Genomic DNA, 24778 nt, shown 5'->3' with positions numbered 1-24778 from the left:
ACAAAGCAAAGAAACAATTACTACAGCATTTTCATCTTCTCCCTAGAGAGGTTAACTATAGAGGAATTTGGCATATTAACCAAATTGCGTCAGCTAAAGAGGAATACGGAAATAATATTTGCTGGAATTGCAAAGCAAACAAACAAACAAAAAATTCTCCAGACTGAATGTTTTGAATTCTGGTTGTTTTTCCTTTCTGCTGTATGTGTTTTTATATTTGGTGAAAAACACAAAGTAAATCTTTAAAGATTAGGCAATTAGCCTCCATCTGTTTTTCCTTCAGCAGCACTGTATGGTATCAGGTTCTATAGTTAATGTACCTGTGTGTTAATAGGACTTTTGTCCCAGGGTAGATCTGGTTACTTTTCTTACATTTTAGTGCCGTGCAGCTGTAGTCTTCAGTATTTGATCCAGGGTATGTTGATGTGTAACCCACACACCTCTTGAGTGTGGTGTTCTGTCCCATCTAGTGGCACTGAGGCCACTTAAAGAGAGAGATAAAATGAGTCTGCTCTACAGCCTTAGCTAGCAGCCAGTTGGCTTTTCGTTCACGCAGTAGAGGCTCATGCATTAGGCTGCAGAGGTCCCCAGTTCGATCATGTCTGATGATGACTGGGGTCTGTCAGCGTTACAGATGCACAGGTCCCTTCTCTCTCCCCCATGCTCTTCTCCTATAATACTGTTTGTGCACTCTTTTTGGGAACACTTACTGATATTAAATAGCATCTGTCATGCCCAAACTATTGGGGCTTATTGTATTTACACCACTGTGGGATTTTGGGGAGGCAAAAGCGGGAGAGGAGAAACCCCATTTAACAGCATGTATTAATTGCCTCTTAAATATCAGCTAGGCCATACCAAAATGTTCCTAAAGGACAGAACTTCCAGGCTATTAGTGTACCTGGTTTCATCCAGTGACCCCATGACAATCATCACCCTTTACAAGATCACCTCTGTGTGACACTCAAAATGCCTATTTCCCATCTGTTTTGCCAACCCAGCATGGTGGGTGTTTTAGCTGGTCCAGAGATTCATTTTGGATGCCTATTCAAAGCTAACGTATCAGAACCTCTTGGCTCTGGACCTTGGCTCATTCTGATGCGAGCTCCTGGTTTTGGCTGCAGCCCAGGTACTTTGGGAATCACCTTTCTTATAGTATTTCTGTTTGCAGTAACTGCAACTGCAGAAAGGGAAGAGGTACATATGCATTTTAAAACAGAATGAAAATATTGCTTGAACCCACACGAAAACTGCAGGGTTGGGCTCTATTCAGTTTTAATTGGGGGTGAAAGTTCAGCTTGTTTTCTCTGAAGCAGCTCCCTCATACCTAGATATATTAGGGTGGAGCAAAATGAGCCTTGCTGTAAAATGAGGGAAGGTATTTCAAAAGGTTGAAGTTCCAATTTGTGTCAGTCACCCATCTTGGAAGTACATCAGCCAATGCTACAAGATGGGGCATCAGCTGATATGTAGGGCTGGAGGCTAGGAACTACATGCACAAGGGCATGCGTGGCTTGCTGTTCACTGAATCAAGTACACAGGTTGTGTTTATAGCAGGTGCAAACATGCATGCTCATTGTATACGAACTGGTTTTGGTTTTTTCACTCAAAAAATAGAGGGGAGGGGAAGTAGGATGGGGGAGGCCACAAATGATTGTTCATTAGTAGGATTGTCGAAGAAAATGATGTGCTGTTGTAACATGTGGTGTAACATGGATTTATATAAGGGCAATAAGATATTCTCCATCTTATCCTCTATCTTTTTTAATGATTCCTAACATCCTGTTTGCTTTTTTGACTACCGCTGCACACTGCATGGATGTCTTCAGAGAACTATCCACAATGACTCCAAGATCTTTCTCCTGATTAGTTGTAGCTAAATTAGCCCCCATCATATTGAATGTATAGTTGGGGTTATTTTTTCCAATGTGCATTACTTTACATTTATCCACATTAAATTTCATTGCCATTTTGTTGTCCAATCACTTAGTTTTGTGAAAGGAGTCACTTTGCGCCCAATGACTTCGCTGCCCAGGAATGTAAATGCAAACAGGGTCAGTGCCCTCGCTTCTTAAAAGCATCTTATTTATGCCTCTCGTTAGTGTAACTGCAGCCACACCTCACTCTTGATGCAACTCATGGTAGAAGCAGCAAAATTGCTTCTCCTCTCTCCACCCTACTAAAGATTTCAATCAAAGATGGGAAAAACAGCAAACAGAAACAAAGTGAATGGAGGGAAGAGGGCATAACAATGAACACAGCCCCAGTAACTCAGAGCCATGGAACTATCGACATTAAATAACACTGAGCATGCATTGGGAATGCATAACTCACACATCAGTTCCTATCAGGCCTCACAGACAGACAGCTCAGTCCACAAATAGCTATCCAAAATTGTTATATTCTGAGTATACAGTATGGTGCACTATTGGGTCCTCCTAGAGTCAATAGCTAAGCTGGTATTAAAATTCTCATAGGATTGAATTCTTAAAAAATCACTGGGCTCAGGCATATTTCCTCATAACATCTTCATCTAATCACCTTTGTCCTTTCCCTCCTCCCCCAAGGCACAAGTAGGTGGCATTAAAAATAGAAGTAGTCTCAAACTCATATTTTCTCATTTTATAACAGACAAAATGTGACCTGGAAATAAAACTGCAGTGTCAACTTAGTATCCACATCAGAGAAATCTGCCTTCCTAGATATTAATTTTCACCTGCAAGCCTCTTTCACCTTAGGCAGTATTAGGAGATCTGTGTATCTAGTTCACCTGCCATACAGCAGGAATGACAAAATCCTTTTCTCCCACAATCACAGCTAAATTAGCCAACAATGTGGGTACCGCACCCCACTCCTCCTCCACACACAGTTTGGCAACGTATTGCATCCCCAACAAATTCTACTAGAATAAGGAAGGTTGTACCAATGTGGAGATATGTTCATCTTTTCTTCTAGATTATAGTCTAGCAAAGATGGGAAGGTCCCACCTAGGTAATTATCCTCTCAATTTTGCTCATTATAGCCCAGTAATTTCAGGTTTCAGCTCTTTGCAATACTGTCAAGTGTTTTAGTTGTGCAACGGGATGTTGTATTGACCATTTAGAGAGGGCTTTAGAACTGTCTAGTTAGGGCTATAGAGGTCTCCATCACAGCAGGGATGCCTATACCCAGCCTGCTTAAAGTATGAATATACCTTCCATTGCTTCCAAATGGCTAAAGGACGCACATAAGAATCAGACTGCCACCTATTTGAGTGGTGTCAGGGGAAATCTTCTCTAACCCAGTTTCAGACGTTTCTACCAGGGATTCTGAGATGCAGGGAACTGTGGTGGAGCCAAATGCTATTGCATGTTGGCATTAAGCGGGAGATGAACTCCCTAAATCCCTCATCCCAAACCCCCTCATCTTGGGAAGAAAAGTTTGCTGCCACTTCTCTGGCAGTGACACCAACAGAGGTTAAGAAAAGAAGCTGCCAAATACAGGGCCTACACCTGCAATATGCAGAACAGGGTCATATCCCTGTGAAAGCAGAAGAATAAACCTCAGCATCTTGCTGCATTGGGCTCAGAGTCTCTTGCAAGGGAGCTTTCAGTGAAACCAAACCTTAGACAACAGACAGGTTGGGCATTTTCATAGCACAGGGGCAATGCTTTGTGGTGCAACAATACATCTTCCCCAAGCGGCCACATAACTGCTCACCCCTTCCCAGGGCCCAGAATTAGCACAGCCTTTTGTGATGCTGGGGCTGTTCCACTGCTGGAGAAAGAAGAAAATAGATCCTCATTCTCCTACAGCGTCCTGCTGCCGCTGGAGGTGAAGGAAACGTGTTGTGAATTACCAAGTGCTGTCGCAATAGAGTGACAAATTAGCACTTCAGTGGAGTATATAGAGATGCTGATTCATCGCAAAGATTCACCCTTGCTCCACCTAGGACAGCCTGGTGGCATTTAAAGCAGCACTCTGAGAAAACACGTTATCATCTGAACTGGTTTGCAGTAAAGTTGCTGCCTGCGACTGCGGCACCAGATTGCATCTGCCAGCCATAGCTTCTTTGCTTTGGGTGAAAACAACAAGCTATTTTACAATCAGAAAACACACTGGGGAATAAAAGTGAACAAGGCCAGGCTGGTTTCTTTTGAGCGGTTGAAAGCAGCTGTTATCCATAACCTGCTGGCTTGGACCCAAAGTTAGAGTGGTGATAAGGAGAGTAGGTAGATCACCTTGACCGACTCCTGAACTCCCAAGCCTAGCCGCAAAGTGTGTTATACTGAAGACCGATAGGCGCAGCAGAGCAAAGGCTGGGGATCTATCAGACTTCGGCTTGTCGGTTTATGCTGAGAAGGGAGATATTTTTTGAAATCTCAAAGACAGTTCTGTTGAGGTTACTGGTTTGAATCCTCACTCTAGGTGCATATTGATTCCTACAAGTGATAAAAGAGCGGTGCACCATCTCTCCCTTCCAAAGACACTCCCAATACACAGTGTTTAAAACCCCCACTAAAAGAGAACCAGTAATGCTATGTCTGTAATAGCAGCTCACCAAGAAGACCAGATTCATTTACCGGTTTCTTTCCCCTGGGCCTTCTGTAGTGCAGAGTGAGTTTTATTTCTGATGTGCCTCACTGCATTTTCTTTATGCTAAAGGGTTTTATTACACATAATTCATACCCTGCCAGCTTGCTGGGCAGATCCTGTCTGCTCTTCCAGGAGTTTGCCACTCACTTTTTCCTCTTTGTTGCATATTTTGTTTGTTGGAAGATGGCATTTGTGGGTCCCTGGGGGTGCAGCTGAGGCTGGATCCTTGGTATCAGGCTAGGAATAGAGTAATTTGGAAGTGATCTTGGATCATCAAATTGAACATTAAACCTCACTACAGTTACTCCCCCCAATCACTCAGTGGAGAAGAGTGCGTTGACCCTGGGATGGGAGATGCCCTGGGATGGCTGTCCCTGAGAAGCTGCACTGAGGTGGTCTTAGATGGCACTTGAGTGACCCCTTCTGGCCACTTTTTGCAGAGGCTCAGCAGAGTTCTGGAAGGAGACAAACCCAGCCTGTTTTAGGCAGAGAGAGGGCTCTGTGCTGCGAGCCCAGCATGCAACAAGGGAACATAGGTTGGGAGATCCCATAGGACCTCCCTTTCCCCTTCCACGAGAAGAAAACGTGTGATGACGTGACCTATAGTCAGAGAATGAGTCAGAGGTCTTACTTCTGCTCTCAGTGGCCAAGCCTCCACATCACAGAATCCACCATCACACTAATACAAATTGTTTCCTCTCAGTAGAGAAGCTAAGGACTGAATAGGCCAGAGACACATCTCCCTTTGAAGTGATGTTTCAAGGTCAAGTCTGAGTCATGTTGGGATAGTGTATGAGCTTGCAGTGCAGCTGCTGCTCTGTACCTGTTCCTAAGAGATGCCAGTTCTGCACCTTTCCCCAGCGTTAAATTATCTGTTATTTTTAAAGGTTAAAAAACAAGGGACAAATAAGAGGAAGTAAGGGTGTGCTAAGGTTTTATGAATTTGCACCTTGGTAAAATCTGACTGAGCTACATGCTGTCAAAGAAACCCTTGCACTTTCCAGGGCTGCATTTGAGGCCACCTGTCCATCTTCTAGTATTTGCAGTGATAGTTTGGATTTATGTAGGCCCTGCCTATTGCCACACAGGCACAAGGAGGATTATTACAAATGGGCAAGGAGGAGAGGGGGAGGGCAATAAACACAAAGAGAAGTATCTGAAGAAAGGCAGTAGGTATGGCCTGAGCATAGGACAGGGAGTCAGGAACCGCAGAGTTCTTATCAGTGACTTCCTCTGTCACCACAGGCAAACGCTGAACCCCCCTGCTCTGTAAAGTTGGGATAATCCCTATCACTTTTTAACCTGATGAGTAATATCGTCTCATTGTTTCCTTGTAATGCCCAGCCTGCCTGTCTGTCTGCCTCCATCTATTGTCTTATACTTTACTGTAAGCCCCTTGGGGCAGAGACTGTGTTCTTTTTCTGGGTTTGTACAGCACCTAACGCAATGGAATCCTAGTCTATGACTAGGGCCCCTAAATACTACAGTAGTACAAATAAATGAATAATGTCTGCCCCATAGAGATGTTATGAGGTTTATTTGTCTTTTGTAGAGCACTTTGACTATTAAAAAGCAGTCACTATTTTTATTGCTGCTAATGATCGTACTTAACACTGAGATAGCATTTCCCATGGTGCAAGGGGCAGTACAAATATTGACCAGTTAATTGTCACAACCTTGAGGGAGGTAAGAAAGTATCCCTGCCCCCCATTTATAAATAGGGAAACTACTGCATGAGTTGTGGGGCCTTTTCCGGACTTTGGGTTTTACAATCTCAGTTTAATTAAGGAAATTGCTGTAGTGATTCAGAGACACGCGGGGTCACTGGAAAATCTGCAGCTTTGATTTCAACTGCTCAATACATTTCATGCCAAAGCAGTTACAAAACAAAGTTGACTTCATGAAGAGGGTGTGAAAAATGACTGGAATCTCTCTTTATAACTCTCTATTTACATTTTTGAGCATGTTCTATAAGGCATTATTCAGTTAATTTGCTTTCTGTATGGTAGTTTAGTCCCTGAACCCTAATTTAATGAGAATGGCACCAGGTTAACGTAAAGGCTGCAAACATCAACCCTAGAAACTAAATTCTGAACAATGTTCCATTGACAATCCTGAGGAATATTTCTTCACAATCTTGTTTCGGAGACGTTATTTTCTTTTGTTTTTCAACATGTCACTTGGCAGGTTTTGAGAAGAAGCAATACCCAGTTGTGAGCCTGCTTGTTATACAAACTTTCCAAAGAACGTGGCCCGTTGAATCCAGACCAAAATGTGAACAGAGCTGTTGGAGTCTGTGAATTCAGCTGTGGAAGCATAGTAACAGGCTTGCATGAGGAAAGAGCACAGCAGGGTTCAAAACACCAAGGCAGAAAATGTCTTGTCTCTTGATCTTGAGTGGTTGGGCCTCTGTCAAATCTCATTTGAAGACTACCATGCAAGTCGTAGAACAAATTAACCCAGTTCTTTGTGTCCTAAATAGTTAAATAATTATCTACATTTAAAAATGATTAGAAGATTGAGATAATTAATTAGTGTCCTAAAACAATTAAAATGTAACAAAAGGTAATCCAGTTATGAGCTGTCTCTCTGCCTATGTGCGCATTTCATTTCCAGCACAACTAACTCTGCACTAAGTGCCATAAAAAAAAGGAACCACATTGATTCTGTCTCCAAAGGCAAACTTTCCCACCCTACTTCTTCAACGCCTCAGTCATTCTGTAACTGTGTCATTGGGACTAGACCAGCACAAAGAGGTGGGTCTTTATTGCATATATGGGAGGAAGTTCCACAGGCCAGAAGAACATTACTGAGAACATTATGTCCCCAGCCTCTGTGAATGTCACTATGGAGGACAGCCCAAGTGATTACAGCAGCCACGGTATGTCATCCAGCGAAAGGTGGTCACCCAAAATCGCCTGAGCCTATCCATTAATGGCCTTGAAAAATCAAGAACAAAACTTTGAATTGGCTTCAGACTGGATAGGGAGCACAGAGCGTACAGCAACCCATGTGATGTTCTCTCTCTGGCTCATTCCACTCAGGCAGTAGTAGACAGCAGCATGCTGAGCTAGTTCATCTCAGTGCAACCTTCACAGTCTCTCGAAGGCAGCATGCCATGCACTAGCCTAGTCAAGAAGCGATGGAGGCCAGGGTCTGATCTGAGGTCATGAAGCACCTTATCTGGCTTTATTTGATGGTATTGTAACACGCTTGTGCCACATGCTTGGTAAGAGAACGAGTCACCTTGCTGCACTCTATACTAGCATCTCTGCTGGCATGCACACATCTTAATCTGTTCCTTCCTTAGCCCTGCTCAAGAGTCCTGATTGTTTACACGATTTGGTAACATCTCTCGATAGGTGGCCTATTTCTGGAACTCAGATAAACTCTCGAGCCATTTCAGTCAAAATGAACGCACATGTAGCTAACAGAGCTAGGAATCAATTTAACCAAAATAGGGCTTAACTGGCACTTAGATGGGGCATAGACCTTCTTCTGCACTGGGGTGAATTTCCCACTAGGTCAAGAGTGTCCAACCTGTGGCCTGGGGAATATTTGTAGCTCTCAAGGCTCTAAATTGTGGTCCTCAAAGGTGATGGCGTGGGAAGAAATTGTGTATTTGATTATGAATTGAAATCGTGTCCCTGATCTGTGCAGTGTGGCTTTTATACTGTCGTGTCTGAATCAGCCCTATAACTATGGGGAAGAGGAAAGGGTTGTTGCCTCCCCAGCTGTCCCACCACCTCTCCTGTGCCCCTACTTCAGGAGCAGCTCCAGCGGGAGCCAGGAGTGCTCTGAGCAGCTGCTATCCCTTCTCTGCCTCGGCTGGGAAGCAACTCCACCAGTTCACACCAGCAGAGGAGCAGGCCCAAAGACTGTATTTTACAAACCTAAGATGGGAGATTTGTGTTTGTTCATTTTTCCCCATACTTTTTTCCTAATTCTAAGATTTGATATTAAACAAATAAAGCAGAGTTGACTAGTGGTAAAAAATAGATTTACTTTTCCTTCTACAGCTGGTGTTGACCTGACTTTTGGAAGTAAGGAACAAGAGCCAGGACTCACCATCTCAAACAATCGGACAACAGTTACTAGGAAGAGGTACAGTTTGGGCAAATTGAAGGGGATTCTCAGTTCACGTTTTCTCTTCAGGCTGGCATTACTGGGACATGAACACTAAACATGGACTTAATAGGGGTCTTGGAGTAATTTCATGCTTTGTTCTGATGCCTAAAAAGAAACTCATATAGCTCCTACCTGGAACTAAATGGGCACTGTCTAGACATTCTTACAAATAATGCAGCAGTTACTTCTACTGAAATGCAGAATGCTTCTCAAGGAATCAAGGTGGGGCCGGATTGTGAAAGAAATACAGTGGCATTTTAGCATGTCAGACCAGAAGAAAACCTCTGGTAGAGCAGTTCTTTTTGGTACATTCCCCTTATTTGCTGCTGGCTCTTTGACTCATCTGTAGCAATAGTGTTAAAGATTGGTTTGGAGGCTGCCTAAGCTCCCATTCTGTAGGCTTTGATATAAAAACAATTATGATGCTCTAAAGTGAACATGAGCTAATAATCACTCTTTATGGCAAGTTTTCAAAATATTTTCTCTTATACAGTGGGCATCTAGGGGTTAATTGGGTTACTCAGAGTATTATAGGTTCGAGCCATGCTCCCCTATTCCCTTAATTCCTGTTTAATTAGTGTGTGTTTTCCCCGCACCCGTTTACATATAGTTGAATAAAGCAGCAGGTTCCCCGTCTCCCTGAGCTGCCCCAGAGAGACGCTATTCCGTGAGAGAGAGAAGAGCCCCTGGTTATTTAAAAGACTACATTTGGGCTGTAAATTAAGAAGAGAGGGATGTAGAACCATGGTCATCCATGGGTTAACTGGGTAGAGTATTATGGTTTGGGCCATGCTCCACCCCTCATTTCCTGTGGTCCCCCCCACAATCCTGTTTTTGTATATAGTTAAATAAAGCAGCACGTTCCCAGCCTGCAGTACTGTAAGTGAAGTATGCTTCTTGTGAACTGATGAGTCCCTTTACAAAATTTTCTTAATAGGATTACTATATGGTACTGAACTGTACAGCTTCCTGAAGTTCTGCCTTGTTTACTGTAGTCAACTGTAAGTAGACATGTCTTGAATACTAGAAATCTGCTTAATGGCATGAACTACTATAGCACTGACTTTACAAGTTTTTAATCATTTATTTGATTACTTCAAAACACATTGAACAGAAGTCAAAAGCTTACACACATACAGCCACTATTTAGTCAGACATCACTGGTGACACGACTATAGCTTGGTGGATAAATACTCTGAAACAAGCCATTCCATGTGTTGGTGAGAAAGGGAGAAGGCCAAGCAACATGGGTTTTTTACTGCATTCATTTTATTTTTATTTGCTGCAGGAAGTTTTTCTGGCAGGGACACTTGAAAAGTACCCAGAATTAATGGGCATTTTTGCAAATGTTGAACTTAATCTCTTTGTCTCAGTTTCCCCAACTTTTTCATGTCTCTTTATTACTTCTGGGAATCATGCGCATTGCTGGAACCACTATTTCAGACACCACATCCTTTCCTTTCATTGTATGTTCTAGAAATATAAAAGATTGAGAAGATTAACTTTGTCACCCTCAATAATGAATTATATTTATATTAGTATGTTAGCAATATTTCTTAAGGGCTATTTAGCATTTCATCCTGTCCAGTATTTTCTCCCGCTTTCTCATTTCAGTTAGGTTCTTGTTCTGTATGGAACATTTCATTTGACACCAACAGAAAACTTGTCTCATAACCAAACCTACATTACAAACACAGAGCCCTAATAATGAGCTAAGGCTTTCTTTAAGACAGTTAATTACACAAGACTATTGTGTTAAAATGCTCAGCTGATAAATAGGGTTTTGACAAAATAGTGTCTTAGAGAAATATGGCAAGCTATTTTAAACACTTACTATCATGTCTGCGGCAGGGTGGATGCTAAAGAGAGGACAGGGATACTGTTTAATTACTCTGTGTAATTAATAAATTCCTCTTAGTACCTTACCTGCATTCACTGCCTTGTGTTCCCAGTCTATTTCCATGAAAATGCGGAAGTTCCAGAAAACATCGAATTTTTGTTAAAGAAAAAAGTGTTCGGATTACCTGGCAAAACAACCAAATATTTCAGGGAAATGTAATCATACTTAGGACTAGATTGTGAACCCTTCCTCCCACTGGCGAGCAGCTATCATACACGTAGCCCCGTTGAAATAAAATGTTACCACCATCCTGTTGAGTAGAACTGGCTGACATTTTTCCATCAGAAACAGGTTTGGATGGGAAATGACTTTTTTTCCCCTAAACCAAAATTTGAGGAAAATTTTCATTTTTTTTTAAATGTTCTGGGTTTTCAATGAAACATTGTTAGAAAACTGAAAAGGCTTCCATTTTCTATTTTTTGCCCCACACCTGGAAAACATCCGTAAAAATAATTTTTTTTTGCAAAAATTTTTACAGAAATAACTCACTATTTTCCAACCAGCTGCACTGTTTGGACATTGGAATAGTAGCAACTGAAAGAGAATGCTACGAGTCACCAACATCATGTCCCGCAGCCCTTAGGTTTTTCTTCGAAGTCTCCTATCTAGTAGGCTTAATCCTGCTAAATTTATAAATTTTGACAAAAATAACAGCACAAAGTAGCATGGATGTAAGATCAGGGGGTGAAATTTTGGCCTCATTGAAGTCAATGGTAAAGCCCCCCTTGGCTTCACTGGGACCAGCATTTCACCGAGATCTTTATATGCTTGAGTTAACATTTTGCTACTTAGCTTTTGTTTTTTATGAAACATTGGATTAGACTCATCTCCTTTACAAGAGTCAATCTGAACTCACTCCTGTATTTTCTGAAGCATAAAGGGCAATACAGTAAAAATCTTTTACTCCCACTAGTGAGCAGAACCTCATGGGAGTAGCTAAAGAAAAGAAGGCTGCACTGAACATCCATGTGGATGGCTAACTTAGCTGTGTAATGGGGAGGGAGCAGAAATGCCTCAATCACTGAGAAGCTGTTAAGGTGCTCACTGAATGAGGGAAGATAGCAGCACTGCCTCATTCACTTTGCAGTAAAAGAGAAAAGGCAGTTATAGTAATAATTTTGCACATCAAGTAGGCATGCAAATGCACAGATGCTTTTTGAAATCTGAGCCTATATTCCCACCCACATTACTATTCAGTGGCAACCCAGTAACCAGGCCTGATCCTTATAGACTTCATCCACCTTCTGTTATAGTCAAAGGGAGTCTGCCTAGTCTTTCCTGGGAGCTAGATCAGGCCCCTAAGGAGCACTGAAGCAGAAGAATCCCTCCTTAAGGCCTAAATTCCAGGATGTCTCCTGTGTGTTTTCTAGCAGATGTCAGCCTGTTGCAGATTTTGAGGAGCATGCCCTGTACCTGTCCTCTGCATTCCCACTGGCCTCGCCTCTGACAGGAAGATCTGAAAGAGCTTCACAATACAAAATGCAGGTGAGATACTTTCCCTGGAGAGAGGAGATATGGACCAGAGTCTTTAAGAGCAACAACAATATTTTTGAACCCTTACCTTGAAAATGGAAATTCTCTCTGAAGTCTGGAGCTGCTCTGTATGTCAGGAGACAACACTGAATATTAGTGCCCATTAAAACACAAGTTGCACTTTGGGGAGAGAGTTGGATATGAAATAAATTCATTAAGAGACAGAGACACGCAAAGCCCATTATTTTGAAAAGAACAACCACCTCCTAGGGCCTGTTCCTACCCTTGTTGAAGCCAATGGATGAGTCTGGTTGGAGGAACGTAACTGTGACACCAGTAGACCAGGTGCCAGCTATTCCCGAGGCTGTAGGTGCCAGCTGAGCATGGATAAATTCCTAGCTGGAAACCAGACCAGCTCACCTGTATGTTATGTGATACAGCCTGGCCAGAGGACAGCAGGAGAGTGTTTTTTTTTTTTTTTTAAAGCAGAAAAAAAATTCTATTTGTGTAACACTTACAAGGAATCACCAAAAAGGATAAAGCAAAACTATGCAACAAAACAAAAGCAAACACAAGGTATAACAGAGCAGCCTTCAGGAGGGAGAAGTGTTCAGGCTAGCCTGGGCCCAGAGCGGGGGGGCTTCCTTGACACTCGTGGTCTTCCACCCTCCTGAGTTACCTGGTGGCCTAGAGCGGGGGGGCTTCCTCGACACTCATGGTCTTCCACCCCCTCGAGTTACCTAGTGCCACGCCCAGTGTCACCAATTATTCCTCTCCTGTGAGTGTCCGACAAGATGGGCACGGCTGCGGGGTGGGCGGTTTGGGGGTGGGGGGACGTACACCACGTGTGATAGGACCCCTCCTAGGTGACAGTGATGATGGTATCCACAGCGGCAACGGCTGGGGCTGGGGTCTCTCGCTCTTCTCCTCAAACAAAGGGTCAGACGGAGGGAACCGGATGGGGTCACTGAGCAGAGAACCTCGGACAGCGCCCACCGCTCCTCGAAGGTGTCAAGGGAGTCGGTGGACGCCGCCCAGAGGAACTCCGCCCGGATACGTGAATGTACTGAGGATCGGAAAACGACCCTACAATTGCAGGACGCTTCATTAGCCAACCTCCTCTCTCTGGTTTTATAAATGGTTGTTTTAGCTAGGGCTAGGAGGAGGTTAACCAGGAGAGCAGGCGATTTTGTGGGGCGACGGGTGGGGAGTGTGTAGATAAAAAGGTGAGGGGAAAAGTGTAGCCAAAAGCGTAATAAAATATTTGTGAGGAGTCGGAAAAGGGGCTGCAGCCTGGCACACTCCAAATATACATGCGCCAGGGTTTCCCTCACATTGCAGAAAGGGCAAGTATCCGGGATGGGGGTGAACCGTTTCAAAAACACGCCCGTGCTCACAGCTCCGTGAAGGAGCCACCAACTAATGTCCCCGACGGGCCTCGGAACCAAGGTGGAATACAGGCTGGCCCACCAGGGTTGCTCACCCTCTAAAGGTGGCAGGAGGTCCTGCCACTTTGTATCGGGGCGGGACACCAGGGTATGGGCATGAAGGGTGTGAAGTGTGAGTGTGTATAGATATTTCCGTGGCGCGATTTGGAAGCTGACCGGCTGCAGTTCATGCAGCCAGCTCGCAGTGAAAGGGTGAGGGGTTTGTTGGGATCTACAGGGTAGGGACCCAACTGAAAGGTCCGGCGGGCCTGGGGTAGAGGGTGGGCGGGGTGCGCCCTCGCGCAGGGCTCGGTTGAGATAAGCCCGAGCAGCGGGTGTCAAGGCGGCCTTCACCTCCTGAAGTACGCGCCGGGGGGTACGGGGTCTGGAGAGCCCCATGCGCTGAGCGAGCATCAGGAGATCCAGCCAGTCTCCCCAATCGTAGTCCAGGAGGTCTCCGACTCTCGTGACTTCCGCCAGGACCAAACTCTGGCGCACCGAGCGGGACTCTGCCGCCTGCACACAGAGCTGGGGGTTGTGTAGCAGGGGCTCCGCGAGCAGAAGAGTGTTAGAAGGGAGCCTTATTCCCTGCAGAGGGAAGAAAGTTTGCTATAGATTAATTAAACCACCTGAAGCCAGTCACATGATAAAAACCCCCTGCTTCAATCAGACAAGAGGAGGAGCTGAAGCAGAGTAGACTGGCCTTGGAGCAGAGAGCAGTTTGGAGGAGTTGAAGCAAAGTGGACTGGCGTTGGAGCAGAGAGCAGTTTGGAGGAGTTGAAGCAAAGTGGACTGGCGTTGGAGCAGAGAGCAGTTTGGAGGGAAGCAGAGGAGAGTTTAGAGAAGTGCTGTGGTGGGCTAAAATGACCAAGACCCTAGGTAAAGGGACACCTGGTTTGTGCAGAGGGAGGGCAGGAAGCCCCACAAGCTGAAGGGCAGGAGAGGGAAGTAGCCCAGGGGAAGGAACTGCTAGTTCTAGTGGTTTACCGCTATCCCTAGGGCCCCTGGGCTGGGACCTGGAGTAGAGGGTGGGCCTGGGTCCCTCCCTCGCCACTCCCCTCCTCTAGGACACTACTGGGGCAGTTAATACCCCAGTTCAGGGGCAAGAAATGGTGCCCTGAACGCCCCCCCTCTCAGAAGAGAAAGTGTGAGACCGATCATAGTAGTGCTGGCAATTTGCCACAATTAGTATTGTTCAAAGATAGATATTAGACTTGTCAGGATGTGTTTTAGACTCTATAAAATGCTTGTAAGTTGTGCATGCGTTAATCTTACTTGTAATATCTGTATCCCTTGCTATAAAGTAATATGTATGCAGGGTTCTTGTACCCATGTTGGTCCCAGGATTCTAGAGAGACAAGGTGGGTGAAGTAATATCTTTAATTTGACCAACCTCTATTGGTGAGAGACAAGCTTCGTAAGCTCAAAAGCTTGTCTCTCTCACCAACAGAAGTAAAACATATTACTTCCCCCACCTGGTCTCTCTAATAAGGTCATATGTAAGTTTTGCTTTATAATTGTAAAAATGCTTGCTCTGAACTTGTGAACTCAGGCAGGAGGAGTGGTTCCCCAGCCCATCAAGGAGGACTATCAATACTAAGGGCCATTGTGAACCATCACAATACAAAGACAGGAAATAAAGATAACTGACATGAAAATTCTTCATCTCTTTGCTGTTTGGACTCTCACAGCGCTGGCGCGAAGAAGTAAAAGTGGAGATCCCCAGGGTAGACCTGGGTTAGCCCTAAAAGACATTCGGTGCTGACAGATTACTACAGCTCTGCCACCTTTTGGAGCCATAGACTGTACCTCATGAGTGTGTATATGTTGCCTGCTTTATCCCGCAAACAACTCTCTCATTTCTTTTTCCTAGTTAATAAATCCTTAGTTAGTTAAGTATAGGACTGGCTGCAAGCATTGTCTTTGGTGTGAGATCTGAGGAACAAATTGACCTGGGATAAGTGACTGGTCTCTTGGGACTGGGAGAAACCTGAATCTTTTGTGATCTTTGATGTAAGTGACCATTTATCACTAAGCCCAGCTTGACTGGGTGGCAAGATAGACTGGAACGCCAAGGGGGCTGTCTGTGACTCCAGTTGTAGTGGTTCAGGAGTTCACACTTGTTTCGGGGTTGGTGAAATCTAATTATAGCACATACAGCCAGCTTGGGGTGTCTGCCCTGCTTTAAGACAGTCTGCCCTAAGGCTGGCACTCACTGTCATGAACCACTCCAGACAGTAAGTCTTAGAATTAGGTGGCCATAGTGAATTCTCACTTTTTGCATTCATACTCAACTTTCCACAAATACTCTGCTGTATGAATTAAAGTGTGCTGTTTGGGGGAGCACTTCTGCTGGCAAACCCCTTCGCTAGCATATTTGGGAAAAGCAAAGAGGCACAGATACACTCAAAGCAAATCTGTTTAACAACGTGAACAAATGTTTGTGGGGAATGTTTGCAGCATCAGTGCACCTCCAGTTCTGAAGGAGGATAAAAGCAGTGAAATCTCTGTCCCTTTAGCCCAATACATAATGGCCTCCCAATGAAGAGCTGTGAACTTCTGGAAAATACAAAGGCTGATTAGTGGCATTTGCAGTAAATATTTCAAAAGTGAAGAGAAGAAAGGGATTTACCTGTTCCTCTGTGTTTGGTTAATGAATTGACCTGCAAGGATTGAGAGAATGTCTTAGAAAGCTGCCAGTGTATTTGCAATATAAACAGTCATTTGGAATGTGTTGCTGTGGGGTCTTGAGCCCATTATCAGAGGCAGCTTTGAAAATATGGGTCCACTGAGCAAACAAATGGGGTGGTTCCCTAAAGGTCTGACAAAGGGTGAGGTTTGGAATGCTGGGGCAGCTGGACACTGGTTGGGGGAGGGGCTGAGGGGACAGGGTGCCATGACAGATGGCATACATCCACACCCTGGCCCCTATGGAGAAGGATCAAAATTTGCAGCACACAAGCAATGCTCAGTTGAATAAATCAGGGAGCTACTGCACAATTCTTGATAAAAGATGGCCATTTTCCACTACAGACCAGTAATGTTCTGTTACTAGTTTGGGTAGTTTACTTACTTTGCATCACTTGCATCAGTGAATCTAGGTTTGAGATATACTGCTGTGTCCGGCTTCTAACACCTGCAATTGTTGCCTGATCCAGCTGCAATGCTAATACTTCCATACTGTCAGTGCTGAAATCCTGATTATTAATCCTAGAATACCCAGACAGTCATTTAATCAGTGATCACCAATTAACAATTGTAAAGTTGACTATCTCTAAAGTTAGGTAGGTACCTAGTAATTAGCAGAGAATATACAGAGAGGAGAGCGCTTCGGCAACATAAAGTACAAAAGAAGTGTTTTTGCATTACGATAACTCTTACAGTTATTATTAGTAACGTTACGTAGATTTGCTATTGATTACCACTGGGGGGAAACATTCAGATTTTTAAACTGTCTGATGAAAAACAGGACCACCTTTTTTCTAAACATTACTGAATATTATTATTACTGCTGCGTAACCACCAATCTGACGAAAGAAAAATGCCAGACATATTAAACTGCATCAAGCTTCCGGGAAATGACCTTCTCTAAAGGTTCGTTTTTTTATTTTAGATACAGCTGTGAGCTCCGAGGTGTGTAAGGTGCACTGTCCCAAAGGTAGCCGTGGAGGGCATTGTGACTCAGTGCTACAATTCATACCCTATCAGGGCTTGTCTACATGGGGAAATTTACTGACACTACTATACTAGTATAATTGTACCGTTATAGTTATATTCTCCATGTGGATACTCTTATCCTGATATAAAAAGTGCTCTTTCTGGTGTAGCTTAAGTCACTTTGGAAGCGGCATAAACAAACAGAAAACATAGTCCAAGTCACAGTCTAACCCTGATTCTTACAAGGTGCAAAGGTGACATTTTAAAATCCAAATCAACGTTAAAGCCAAATTGCTACGTGACCCTCAAGGGGACTTTTTATCACCACAACAAGCCTGTGATATTGCTCAGATGATTATTAGTTTTTTGTACTGATAACCATAACAGATAGGTGTGCCAATAAGAAATTTACTAACCACCTGTGCCACTTGCAACAGGAGGCATCAACAACACTAAAACTACTATGACCATCCTCAAGCAGAGCGATGAGACCCCAAACTGAGCCAAATGAGACAGTTAACCCCTAACCCAAAAATGGAGCCTTGCACCTTCTTCTAAGTGCCGTAGTTTTGCCCAAGCACATTATACAAAGCTGCATATACATGACAAAGCATCACTCTCAATACAATTGAACCCTACACTGTGCTCATCTCTGGAAAATACAACTATGAGCTAATAAGCTCCAGTGGCTTCCCTTAGAGGTGGGTAATCAAGGCAGTGGCTTAGGACATTGAAAACTAATGGGGCACTATTGAAGTTACAGATGAATCACTATCCATCCATATTTTGGGAGTGGTGAATTCTGACTCAAGACCAGGCCTTGATTTGAGGGGCATTGGGACACAGAATGAAGACTACGGACACAGAGAAGTCTTTCGCGTTTTTAGAGTTGCCAGCTCCCTACTGTGCCAAGGAATAAGACAAACCTTTTGGGGGAGAACTTACCTGTCTTGTGCCAGTTTAAATTCCTATAAAAATATTTTAAAAAATAGTTTTAGTGCAATGCAGGGCAAGGGCAACCGCTTGAATGTTCATTTATTAAATCAGAGCTAAATGTTGCTGCTTACTCTGAGGAAGCAGAAAGGGTCTGTTTGCGCACTCAGCATCTGCAGGTTCTGAAGACCCTTCACAGCCTCATCTCTCTTCTTTTCTGTTTGCTTCTTCAGTGTGGCAATGTCTGACAGCTGCTTTTTCTCACTGGATTGTATGTTAGCCAGGATCTGCTTCTCCTTCTGATCCACCTCCGCCTTGATCTCTTTGAAGAGGTTTGACAGCTGAGCATTCAAAGTTTTCTTATTCAACTAAAAGGACAGGTAAGAAATAAGGTGCTGGCTCAGGAATTCAGTACCACAGGTTAGTGTGTTTATTTGTTAATTATCATTATTATACCCAACATTTTGCAATACCAGATTTAAGAATGAAGTGGACAATAAGTATGTTTCACTTTTCCTCGGCACAGCCAGGTAATCAGCGTAATCTGAAAATTATCTGGGTGTGATGAAAGGGAATAAAGCAGAGAAAGTTCAAATAGGTCATTATAGACTGAGAATTGCATTGGTTTACTCTGAAAACCCCATACTTACGTACAGCTCCTCTTTTAACAGAGAAAGAGAGCTTTAAGAACAAAGCAATGGGATTGATTAAGTGTGTGTAGTAATTTGACAAGGGAGCTGGGAGCCAGAATCCTGGGTTCTATTTCTGACTTGGTTGTGTGATTTTGCCTAAGAACCTCTCTGTTCCTCAGTTTACTCATTCTTAAATGAGGGATAAGAATAATGGGGATAAGAATAATAATAAGCAGCTAACTTACACTGGGGGCATTGTGAAAATTAATTAATTATTGATTGCAAATGGCTAGCCTTCTTCAGTGGGACTACTTATGTGAGTAACTGCTCACAAATGTGAATTAGGGTTGCACATTCAGCCCCAAAGTACTTGGAGATCTGTGGAAGAAAGACACTACAGAATGCAAACAAATATTCTTTGCCTCTGTCATTTTTCTTCACATTGGTGGTGGTTGTTTTTTAAGTTGCAGTCCCATGACCTGCAGAGCCCCATAGTGGGGTATTATTAATACAGATTTATTATTATGTCATCTTCACAGTCAGAAGGGGTTGCTAGAGAACATTGATCAGAATGCCATCTTTTTTTTTCTTACACGCCATTAAAGAAAGATACTTTGAATAATCCAGGAACAAACCTGGAGCTGATTCTCACTCTTCTGAAGCTCCCCTAAGGTTTTATTCATGGCACTTTTGTTTTCCTGCATCAGTTTCACAGTGTGAGAGAGAACAACCTAGTTAAAGGAAAACCAGCATTAAACATTATAACGGGAAAGCAACACTGATGGCTTTTATGGAGCTGATGAAATGAACAAGCGACCCTTTTATCGATCCCCTCTCAACAAATACGCGCGCCCATTGTTTCAAGTGAGCCACATAATAAGTTGTGTGCTTCTCGCCTCGAAAGGTGTAAGACCTTGAAGGAGTTGGAAAATGGAAACTTTCTTGGAATCCTTAATCAGAACTGATTTTAATTTTAATTTTACCTAGAAATTGATCATTTGCATTATCATAGCACCCAAGAGCCCCAGGGATGGACCAGGACCCCATTGTGCTAAGTGCTGTGCAAACACAGAACAAAAAGTCCCATATTCATTAGACACACAATGACTGGGTAGGTTAAAAAGAGAAGTTGTACAAGTTTATCTTATCACTTAATACCTGATCTTGCAAACACTTATACACGTACATAACTTTACCCAGGTGAATAGTCCTATTATACCATTTGCAGGATCTGAACATAAGGTAGCAATAATGGATATTTACCCCAAACCTCTCTCCGGGCTTATCTGCGTGGCAAGTGACTGCACCGCAAGCCAAGGTGTGAATCTCCAGCACACCGGCCTGGCACGCGGTAATGTCAGGTGTGGACACTGCTACGCTGCACTGAAAGCCCTAGAGTGCAGCTAAACGTACCACTGCTTCAAAGCTCAGTATGCTGAACTGCAGGGCTTTCCCTGTATGCTATCTGGGACTATCACTGCACTATAGCAGCGTCCACACGGGCCCACAATGGACTTCTATACTTTTGACCCTCACACATCATTACTTGAACTGAAATCTGCCTCCTGCCTTTAACTGAGTCTGACACAGCATAAAAAAGGAGCAATCAAGGACAATTTCCTGCTGATTACTACAATTTTCTCACTTTGGGGGTGAACATTAAGACCAGTTCATGAGTCACCGCCCTCCTCCTTTACCCCCTGTCCTGAATTACCTGGGGAATCCTTCCCTTACCTGCCTAGCACTTCCACCCTGAACTGAACTATCACACTGAGCGTAGCTCTATAAGGGGCTGTACATAAAGATCTCCTTTGGAATTTGTGCCCATCAAGCAGAGATGCAGAAAGCCCCTTACCAGCTTCTTGTCGTACTCCTCCTTCAGGGTGATGATGTTGTGGCCCTTGTGGGAGTCTGTGATAGAGCACATCATGCAGACAAAGACCAGGTCATCTTCACAGTAGCACTCTAGCAGCTTGCCATGTTCGCCACACTTCCTCTCCTGCAGGGAGCTGTTGTCACTGGGTTCTACCAGGACATGATCCTTCTGTGCAGCCTTGGCACTGTGTTTGCTCAGGTGGGCCTGACACAGAGATGCCTCACAGGTCAGACAGGTTTTCACTGCTGTGTGAGGCTCGTCCAGGCAGAAATCACAGGGGATTATCTCCTTCTCTTGTGGAGAGGCCTTCTCCTTGCCCTGCTTTCCCTTTGAAGAGGTGGTCTGGAACTTCTCCACTATGCTGCAGAGCTGGAAGTTCTTATGCAGCTCCAGAAAGGGCCCCAGCTGGACCTTGCACATAGGACAGGAGTAGGTGGCCTTGGCTTGCTGCTGGGCAGCCAGTGCTTTCTGGATGCACTCCTTGCAGAAGCTGTGATGGCAGCTCAGGGAGACCGGGTTCCTGTAGAAGCACAGGCAGATAGGGCAACTGAGCTCATCTTCCAGGTCAGCAGCTGCTCTGAATTCTTCCTCTGCCTCTGCCATGGCTTCAGAAACAACACCCTCCTAGCCAGTCTGCGAGAAACGAAACGAAACTAAACAGGAAGCTGCTGGGCTTCGTGCCAACTGCAGAGACAGGCACACAACAGCAAAACCTTAGCAGTCTGTAAGGACCTCCCCTCTCCACCCTTATAGGCTCAGACACCCACCCTCTGACCTATCTGTTCTCTGGCTCCTCCTCCCACAAGCAAACAGATTTGCCACTTTCTTTGTGCCGGCCGCTTTGGTGGTATCTGCAGCTTTGGACCTTTTCGTCTCTCTCTTTCTCTCCCTCTGACACGTCTTTAAAATGACTATCAGGGCTGACGGGACAGTCAGCTGAGCTCCCGCCTCGGGAGGCTTGCCCCCTTCTGCCGCAGCCTCAGTGCGCTGCGCTGCCGGCGCTCCGGCCCCCCACTCCCGCCAGGCAGCGCAGCTGGCTTGGGCGGGGCTGAGAGCTCGGGCTGCTCTGAGCAGCATGGTAAGGGGGCGGGGAGCGGGGTGGTTGGATAAGGGGCAGGGGGTCCCGGGGGCAGTCAAGGGACAGCGAGCAGGGGGAGTTGGATAGGCAGAGTCCCCGGGGGGGCTGTCAGGGGGCGGGGGTGTAGACAGGCATTGGGGGAAGCAGGGGGAGGTTGGACGGGGCAGAGATTCTGGGGAGGGTTGGATAGGCATGGGAGTCCCGCGGGGGGGGCCTGTCTGAAGGTGGGGGTGTGGATAGGGGTCAGGGCAGTCAGGGGACAGGGGGGGGGGGGGGTGGATGGGTCATGAGTTGGGAGGGGGCGGATAGGGGGCAGGGGCCAGGCTATTTGAGGAGGCACAGCCTTCCCTATCCGGCCCTCCATATAGTTTCACACTGCGGATGTGGCCCTCGGTCCAAAAAGTTTGCCCACCCCTGCTTTATATAGTTTGTGAGCCCTCTAGTGGTGCTTTCTGTGTTGTGTAAGCTGCCTGAAACTAGTCAACAACAGTTAGTGCAATGGTTCTCAAACTTTTGTACTGGTGACCCCTTTCACATAGCAAGCCTCTGAGTGCGACCCCCCCTAATAAATTAAAAACACTTTTTTTTATATATTTAACACCATTATAAATGCTAGAGGCAAAGCGGGGCTTGGGGTGGAGGCTGACAGCTCGTGACCCCCCCCAGGTAATAACCGCGTGACCCCCTGAGGCAGGGGTGGGCAAACTTTTTGGCCCGAGGGCCACATCAGCGTTGCAAAACTTCATGGAGGGCCGGGTAGGGAAGGCTGTGCCTCCCCAAACAGCCTGGCCCCTGCCCCCTATCCGCCCCCTCCCACTTCCCACCCCCCTCAGAACTCACGACCCATCCAACCCCCCCCCCCCCGTCCCCTGACTGCCCCCGGGACCCCCTGCCCTTATCCAACCCCCCGCCAGCTCTCCGCCCCCTTACCATGCTGCTCAGAGCAGCAGGAGCTCGCAGCCCCGCCGGAGCCAGCCACACCACCGCGCTGCCCAGCAGGAGTCCTGACCCCCAGTTTGAGAACCCCTGAGTTAGTGTGTGTGTGTGCACACACCTATGTGACAAAGCGTGGTATGTTTGTGTACAGTACAGTTAGAAAACAAGGGTATTTGGGACCCAACTATGCCCAGGTGGTTTCTTCATAGTCTTTTGTTGTGTAAAGAGCAAACACAGCCACAATTTTCTAACACTGAACAAGGAACTTTATTGGACTATGCAAACAGTATAATCCATCCTCTCCTTTGGCTTAACTCTGGAGCTTCTACCTAGATCCTTTCCACGCCCCCTCCTGCCCAGTGTCTCGCTTCCATTTTAAAGGGACGGTGCATGTATCCTCACAGATAAGGGTCAGGGGCATATATGTAATCCAGGGATCGGCAATCTTTGGCACGCGGCCCGCCAGGGTAAGCCCCCTGGAGGGCCGGGCCGGTTTGTTTACCTGCTGCTTCCGCAGGTTCAGCTGATCGCAGCTCCCAGTGGCTGTGGTTCGCCGCTCCAGGCCAATGGGGGCTGTGGGAAGCAGCAGCCAGTACATGCCTCAGCCCGCGCCGCTTCTTGCAACCCCATTGGCCTGGAGCGGTGAACCGTGGCCAGTGGGAGCTGCGATCGGCCGAACCTGCGGACACGGCAGGTAAACAAACCAGCCCGGCCCTCCAGGGGGCTTACCCTGGCGGGCCACGGGTCAAAGGTTGCCGATCCCTGACATAATCTCTCCTTTCTGGCACCATGGAGCTTAGCCAGGAAAGAGGACTGTGGTGGAGTCTCCGGCTTCACGGAGGTCTCCCTTTCAGGTGAAATCCTGGGGCCAAGGAAAAGTCCATAGGAGTGTGCTGCTCCATCAGAGCTGCCAGGAGGGGGCAAGCCTGACCAGCATAAAGCTGGTGTAAAGCAACAGGGCCTCTGCACAGATGACCCTGGCCTCCTTCTGATCCCTCAGGACCTAAAGGGTTTGGGGATAGGTCCCAGTGACCAATCTGCAGTGCAGCAAACCCTGCCCCCCGATGGAATAATCAGCGAGGAGGAACTCTGCAAGGGGATCCTCGCGGAGATTTCTTCCTTCTAAGCCCTTCCCCACAGGTGTAGTGCAGAAGGGAGCTATCCAAAGGGAAGTTGCTTAGATATTAGCATTCCTTTCCTTCCCTTTGCAGGGGTTATTGCTATATATTCTTGTGTGAAACTGAGTCAGTCTGGGGACCTGGCACCATCTGAACTCCTTCACTTTTGCAGTGTGCATTAAATGCTTTGTGTAAACTTTGCTTTGAACAGGAAAAGCAATTAAATAAAGAATTAAAACAAATGCCAAAAATAACTAAACAATTCCTACAGACAACACGGTGCCTCATCTGGCTGTCGTGTAGAAAATTGCAGGGTGGGGCCAAAGACAAAAGCGCCATAAGGTGTACAAAACAGCCATGACACTTCCTGTTTCTACAACAGAGGCTCTCAGAGCACTTGATAAGGCTGGATGAGATCATCATCGGCCTTGTTTTTATGCCTGAGATGAAAACTGAGGAAAAAGGGAGGTGAGGTGACATGCCCAAGGCCTCACGCAGACAATTAGTGTCAGAGCGAGGAAAGAAACCCAGGTGTCCTGGCTCAGTGTCTGGCTCCTGCTTTCGCCACTAGGCTAGCTGGACGCCAGGGTTCTGTGCTGATGCTCACAAGAGGCACCGTCCAGGAGTGAGAGGCTGGAGGTTTAAAATCAGCTTTGCTCCTCCCGTAGTGGTTAATCTGAGCAGACCGTGGCTGTACATTTGTAAACTCATGGCACCTGCAAACATCTTTTTGAACTGTAAACTAAATAATTTCAAAATGTACACCCAACACAGCAGTTTATGCCACCAAGCAAATACATCAGACAGTAAAAATATTTCCTTACAGACTGGCACATTAAATAAATGGGGATGATTTTAGCGAGTTGTGTAGTGTTATAATATAGTCCACGACCATTTAACTTTCACATAGATCTACAGTCATAGAAAACTGTGAATGTTTGTGTTGTATATGTAACAGATATTGCTGTTAAAGTTCCTGTGCATTCTTTGCTGTGCACCAAAAGAAAGGCACATTAAAATGATTGGCGGTCTATTTCCACAATAC

General features: G+C 45.4%; 1 protein-coding gene across 8 annotated transcripts; it reads right to left on the bottom strand.

The window, feature by feature from the left end:
* Window positions 1-9767: 9767 nt before the first annotated feature.
* Window positions 9768-22074, bottom strand: LOC114018876 (E3 ubiquitin/ISG15 ligase TRIM25). 8 transcript variants are annotated; one of them, XR_006292730.1, is made up of 9 exons: window positions 20581-21564; window positions 19361-19456; window positions 18228-18461; window positions 18106-18128; window positions 16577-16713; window positions 16136-16166; window positions 12165-12256; window positions 10538-10727; window positions 9768-10176 (listed from the first exon to the last, which is right to left on the bottom strand). XR_006292730.1 is itself a non-coding variant. In XM_027819663.3 (9 exons), the coding sequence occupies exons 1-8, from the start codon at window positions 21202-21204 to the stop codon at window positions 10657-10659; spliced, it is 1254 nt and encodes a 417-aa protein (XP_027675464.2). In that variant the 5' UTR covers window positions 21205-22074; the 3' UTR covers window positions 9768-10176; window positions 10630-10656. The 8 variants fall into 8 exon arrangements, 5 of the variants coding, with proteins under 5 accessions (XP_027675464.2, XP_043408924.1, XP_037762934.1 ...); XM_027819663.3 differs by having other exon boundaries at window positions 10630-10727; window positions 12165-12202; window positions 20581-22074; XM_043552989.1 differs by having other exon boundaries at window positions 10625-10727.
* Between the last annotated feature and the right edge of the window lie 2704 nt (window positions 22075-24778).

Source organism: Chelonia mydas, chromosome 8, assembly GCF_015237465.2.
Source record: "Chelonia mydas isolate rCheMyd1 chromosome 8, rCheMyd1.pri.v2, whole genome shotgun sequence".
NCBI lineage: Eukaryota > Metazoa > Chordata > Testudines > Cheloniidae > Chelonia > Chelonia mydas.
This window is presented reverse-complemented; position numbering and strand designations above follow the sequence as displayed.

Coding starts and splice junctions, on each gene's coding strand:
- LOC114018876 (XM_043552989.1), bottom strand. CDS start 21,204: ATGGCAGAGGCAGAGGAAGAATTCAGAGCAGCTGCTGACCTGGAAGAT. Junction 12,257..16,135: donor AACCAAACACAGAGGAACAG/GTAAATCCCTTT, acceptor CTCTCCCCAAAG/TGCAACTTGTGTTTTAATGG. Junction 10,728..12,164: donor AGAGAATTTCCATTTTCAAG/GTAAGGGTTCAA, acceptor TTGTTTTGCCAG/GTAATCCGAACACTTTTTTC.